Raw genomic sequence first — 5,741 nt, forward strand, 5'->3', positions numbered from 1 at the left:
TAAACATTATTGTGCAGCACATAAGATCAACAGAACACAGTGTGCTTTGAGGTAGGAGCCAAAAAGGGTGTAGTTTGTGGGTGTGATCACCCGTGTGTACACCTGTGAGCATGGACGCGCTTGTTTTTAGCAGTCATCATTGTTTCTTACTGGTCTGTTCTTTGTTTTTATCTCATCTTTCATTTTCTGCTCAGAGGTCGACGCAGTTAACGGTCTCCGGAGGGCAGCGCCGCGTCATATCCGGTGGAAGCACCGGCGAAATACTTGGACTGAACCAGAAGTGTGTTGTGCTGTGTGTGAGCTGAGTGTGTGAGCTGTGGCAGTAACACGCTGTTTATGTATTTATGGCTCAGTTTGGTACATTTAAATAGGTTTTTAGGAAGAAAGAAGGACGTTTATTCCAAGCGGAACAAAGTATTTGAACATCCTCCTCCTGCCGGAACTTCAGAGCGGGACATCCGGTGGAAGTAAACAATGAAAAGGCGGCAGTATGGTTGTTCCAGCGTGAACTTTTGGAGGCTTTGTGTTGTTGTGTGAGCTGAGTGTGTGAGCTGAGTGTGTGAGCTGAGTGTGTGAGCTGCGGCAGCAACGATGCCTTCAGTTCAGTATCTGAGAGAGTTCATCAACGAGCGACTAACTGCTGCTGCTGAACAAATATTCTTGGAGTTTGAAAAAACGATCGTCCAGTACGAGGAAGAGATCGACCGTCAGCGCAGACTGCTGGATATCACCTGGAAACCCCAAATCAAGCTGCACAGGACAGGTGAGTGTCCCTCTGAGGGAGGATCCTGATCACAGCTCTGCGGGACGTTTCTGATTGTGAGGACTTTTTGGAGATGTGAGCTAACAAAGAGCAAACAGAGGACAGGACTGCGCTGCGCTGCATGCAAACAGCAGCTGGTGGATTTGAGCTTTTCTCTGACCTGGATCACTCAATCAGTTCCTTTATGTTTGCTGTCAAAGTTGGAAAACATCAAAAATCGAGCTTCAGAGCACATTATTTATTCCAGATGGAGTTTATACATATAAATATAACGTTTATATAAATGTATGTTTCCTGTTGCACTTGTGAAAGTTGCAAACAAATGTTGGAAACATGAAGTCGCTGTGCAATAATAAAATATCTAATGTGACTGATCTGCAGGCTGTTGCTCGTCCTCAGCGCTGTGATCTGCTGCTGTGCTGAGGACTGTTTGAAACCAGTTCCACTTTATCTTCATCTAAACACACCTGTTCTGTCTGTGTGTGAATCAGCAGCTGTTTGTGGTGCTGGAGGGGTTTGTGTAGCTGTACCAGGCCCTATCCTGGAGCCGGGCCTGGAGTGAGTGTCTGGGGGCCACAGCCCATAAAAAGCTGCACGAGGGGCTTTAGGGGTTCAGTTCTTTGTGCCTCGAGCAGTTTCATCTCTGACCAGTCTGGCCACAGAGGTGAGGAAAGCCACTTCTCTGGTGGACGAGCGATACCAGCAGGATGTAGTCGGGCTTGCCAAAACGCACAGCTCATGTTATAAAACGAAGCTGCTGGAGACGGCTGCACTCTGGCCTGGATTTGCCTTCTGTGGCCCTCGTATCCCCTCTGTGGGTGTTTCCACAGGACAAAGTGAGGATTCAGAGGTGCTCCTGCAGGAGGACGGGTTGGACTCCACCCTGGGCCGTTTGCTGTCTGGGGTGCTCCCGCTCCCTCCCCCTTTCCTGTCTGCTCTGCTGCCCTAAATATTAAAGTGAATCCAGGCCTCGTACTGCTGTAACGTTTCATGCTGGAGAACGGTTTGACATCTCGTTCAGCTTCCACGGCTTCAGATGAATTTTCACTCATATTTACTTTTTGTGAATTCATCATTTTCTGCAGGGCGTCAGACACTCGGAGTAAAACATCGATTCATCATTTCTGCACAGATCACTGACCTTTGTTTCCATATTGAACCCAGAATCATTCAGGCTCCGTGATTAAAGGTTTGGAGTATGACAGTTGCATGTAGTGTAGCATCGTCTTCTCATACAGCAGTGACTTGTGTGATGCGTGGAGGGTGTGGGAGCTTGCACAAGTGATGCAGGTTATCTGTCGTGGAATTTTCTGTTAATGAAATCTGCAACACCGTCAGCTGTGGTCAAGCTATTTTACTTACTGCATGCAGGAGAGCCAACACACATCAAATATCAAAGTTCACAGTCATGGGAGCTCTTATCCTTTTATACCCTCACACACAACTCTCAGTATCTTTCAGTTACAACAGGTTTTTGTCACACAGCCTGTTGCTGGGCAGAGAGCAACTCCCACTATCTTTTCCCAGGAAGCTCCTGGCACTGGTCTTCTTGGGGGGTTTGTCCTTGTACACTCGAACAGTTAGCAGATAACTTAGTGAAACATCGTTAAGCAAAGCTAAACAGTTTTCACCAGGTCACACTGACACATACATACAGTTCATCTAATCTAAATGTGGAAATGTGAAAACTAGAATTTTCCCATTACACTCTTTAACAGAAAAGTGCTTCATTTTATTCTAGTTTTTGCTCTTATACATACTTATGGCTGCAGTGAATATTTACTCAGTTTTCTCTTTTTCATCACATCAATTTTAATTTTCTGTCTCTCCAGACGTCCCACAGCAGCCTGTCTGTAAGGAGGAGGAGGAGGTTCTCCCTGAGCAGCAGCTCTGGAACCAGGAGAGGAGCTCCAGTGTGGACCAGGAGGAACCAGAACCTCCACAGATTAAAGAGGAACAGGAGGAACTGTGCAGCAGTCAGGAGGGAGAGCAGCTGGGACTGAAGGAGGAGATTCATAGCTTTACGGTGCCTTGTATGTATGAGGAAAGTGACGACAGTGAATCAGAACTCCTCGGGCAGCAGCTCCTCTCTCCCAGCTTTCCTGTGGCTGAGTCAGAGGATCATGAAGGAAGTAAATATAGAGATTTAGGAGTAACTGAGAATGCAGAGGTGAAGCCAAAGAAGAGAAATCACAGTGAAAATGCAGAGAACCCTACACTGCCAATGAGTCAGTGTAACACTGGCACAGGTAACAAGTATGTATCATGTGATGTTTGTGGAAAAGCCTTTAAGAAAGGGTACCAAATGAGGATCCATCAGAGAATCCACACAGGGGAGAAGCCGTATTCTTGCACCACGTGTGGGAAAGGTTTTACTCAAAGTGGTAGTTTGTTGAGCCACATGAGAACCCACACGGGGGAGAAGCCGTATCTGTGTAACACGTGTGGGAAACGTTTCAGTCAGAGCAGCAGGCTGTCCATCCACACCAGGATCCACACTGGTGAGAAGCCGTACCTTTGTAAAACCTGTGGGAAGGGATTTAGTGACCCGTCGTCGGTTAAGCAGCATAAGGTGGTCCACACAGGGGAGAAGCCGTATCTGTGTAACACGTGTGGGAAACGTTTCAGTCAGAATAGCAGTTTGTGGGCCCACATGAGAAGTCACACAGGGGAGAAACCATATTTCTGTAAAACGTGTGGGAAGAGTTTCAGTCAGAGCAGCAGGCTGTCCTCCCACACCAGGATCCACACTGGTGAGAAGCCGTATCCCTGCAAAATGTGTGGGAAAGATTTTCGCTCTCAGTATCATTTGACTGTACACGTGAGAAACCACTCTGATAGTAAGCCTTACCCTTGTAACACGTGATGTTTCCAGTGTCCATTGGAGAGTCTGCGTCTTTGTAGCGTAACTTCACAGGATGAGATGGCTGCTTCCAGCTGCTGCTCATGTTTGCACTTCCTGGGTTTGTGTCTCCAGCTGAACTGAAACAGCAACCTCTCACTTGGCTAGCAGCTCTGTTACTCATCACACTATGAATCCTCTTATTTCACCGGTCAACAATTTGTGTCTAAAAAGGCAGTTTCTGAACTGCAGGCTGAACCGCTGCTTTGCTCATAAGTACTATAGTCAACTGGGTCTGGTTCTCTGTGTACCAGCAACTAGACGGATCACTGGCAGAAGCACCAGAGCTAAACAGGACTGCAGCCATAGATCACGTGTTTTACTGGGTATCAATCTGGCAGTGATATAAAAAGTCTGATCAGTGGAAATCAGTTCCTGGGTTCTGTTTTCTATAAAAGCTGTTTTGTAGGATTTCTTTGAGACTCTGGAAGAAAACATGTTCGATGACGTCTCTGCTTCAGTAGAATCAGAGGCAACAGTGTAAATATGAGAAAGATGCAGCTCTGATCTTCCGCCTGCATCGAGGTTTTCTTCTTTACCTCCATCACTCTGTTTGCACCTGAACGTTTAGTGGAAGATGTTTGGTTTGTGTCCTCAGTGATTTTTGGATTGAAGTCAGATGTTGAACTTGGTGTTTCAAGCATGCTTTGTTTTGTGTTCACATCTTTTTAAACGTTTCCGTCTTTAGAGCTGACACTAACAAACTGTACGAGCTGTTTGACGTGTCGATGTGAAAGGATCTTTATAAATAAAGTTTCCTTCCACAGCAGCTCTGTCTCTCTCTGATCTTTACTGCTTCATTTCTCTGTTGTCTTTGTCATCAGTCCAATGACACAAGAATCAGAGGTTTAACAGTGTGTGGCTCCCTCTAGTGGATGTTGTGGAGTATTCTGTTGTCTTTGCTCCAAAGGTTTTTGTACAGAGTTTTGCTGTTTCCTGTCACTGTGGGCTGCAGAGCACAGTAGTACACAGCAGAGTCAGACAGCTGAAGCTTCTGGATCTTCAGAGGAACTGATGTCTTGTTGAGTTCAGCATCAAATCTGTCCTTCGGGAACTCTTGAGCGTTTTCAGTTCCAGAAGCATCTCGCCGTAAAACATATTTCAGATAGTCGTTCACGTCCTGTTTGTACCAGAACAAATATGCGTATGTAGAAGTTGTTTCATATTTGCAGTAAAGTGTAACTGTGTCTCCTTCAGCAGCAATGACATCTCCTTGTTCCTGGATCACTTTGTCTTCTCCTTTACACTCTGAGGAAGAACAGAACATGCAGAGATGGATCAATAAACATGGTTAAAATGGTAAATGGCCTGTATTTGTATAGCACTTTACTAGTCCCTAAGGACCCCAAAGGCCTTTACATATCCACCCATTCCACTGGTGATGGCAGCTACATTGTAGCCACAGCCACCCTGGGGCGCACTGACAGAGGCGAGTCTGCCGGACACTGGTGCCACCGGGCCCTCTGACCACCACCAGTAGGCAACGGGTGAAGTGTCTTGCCCAAGGACACATCGACCGAGACTGTCCAAGCCGGGGCTCGAACCGGCAACCTTCCGATTACAAGGCGAACTCCCAACTCTTGAACCACGATCGCCCTCAAAAAGTCACCATTAATCAGACTCACACATTTATTTAAACAGAGGAAACATGTTGATGTTTGTATCTCACCAAAGAAAAGAGCAGCAAGAATAATCCACAGCCAATGTTCCATCTGTACAACAAGGTTTAAATCAACAGGAGAAACTAGCTGATGTTCAACATTCAGTCTGAGAATTGTTCTCTTCACAGCAGCACTTATTATTGACACAATGGTTGAACACAGTGCAGAAGGAGAGCCCCGCCTACTGGATGATGTCGCCCTCTGTCTCCTCTTTGAGTCTCACTTCTCTCACTTCCTCTTCCTCCTGGTTCACAGACTGTTAGCAGCAGTTGAATCACTGTGAGGAGGGAGGATGGAGCACTTTGCACTGTGTGCAAGGACAACGAGCCAAATGTTCTCCATCACTGAGCTGTAGGGATGGGTATCGAAACCCGGTTCTTGTTGAGAACCGGTTCCCACTGTTTCAAGTCCTTGG

At 46.4% G+C, this 5,741-nt stretch overlaps 1 protein-coding gene across 1 annotated transcript; it reads left to right on the forward strand.

Annotated features, from left to right (window-relative positions):
* The first annotated feature begins 261 nt into the window (after nt 1-261).
* LOC308413104 (uncharacterized protein) lies at nt 262-4,376 on the forward strand. Its single transcript, XM_080907895.1, has 2 exons — nt 262-763; nt 2,596-4,376. The coding sequence occupies exons 1-2, from the start codon at nt 592-594 to the stop codon at nt 3,627-3,629; spliced, it is 1,206 nt and encodes a 401-aa protein (XP_080764021.1). The 5' UTR covers nt 262-591; the 3' UTR covers nt 3,630-4,376.
* The last annotated feature ends 1,365 nt before the right edge of the window (nt 4,377-5,741 follow it).

Source organism: Rhamphochromis sp. 'chilingali' (genome assembly GCF_963969265.1).
Source record: "Rhamphochromis sp. 'chilingali' genome assembly, chromosome: 16".
NCBI classification, from domain to species: Eukaryota; Metazoa; Chordata; class Actinopteri; order Cichliformes; family Cichlidae; genus Rhamphochromis; species Rhamphochromis sp. 'chilingali'.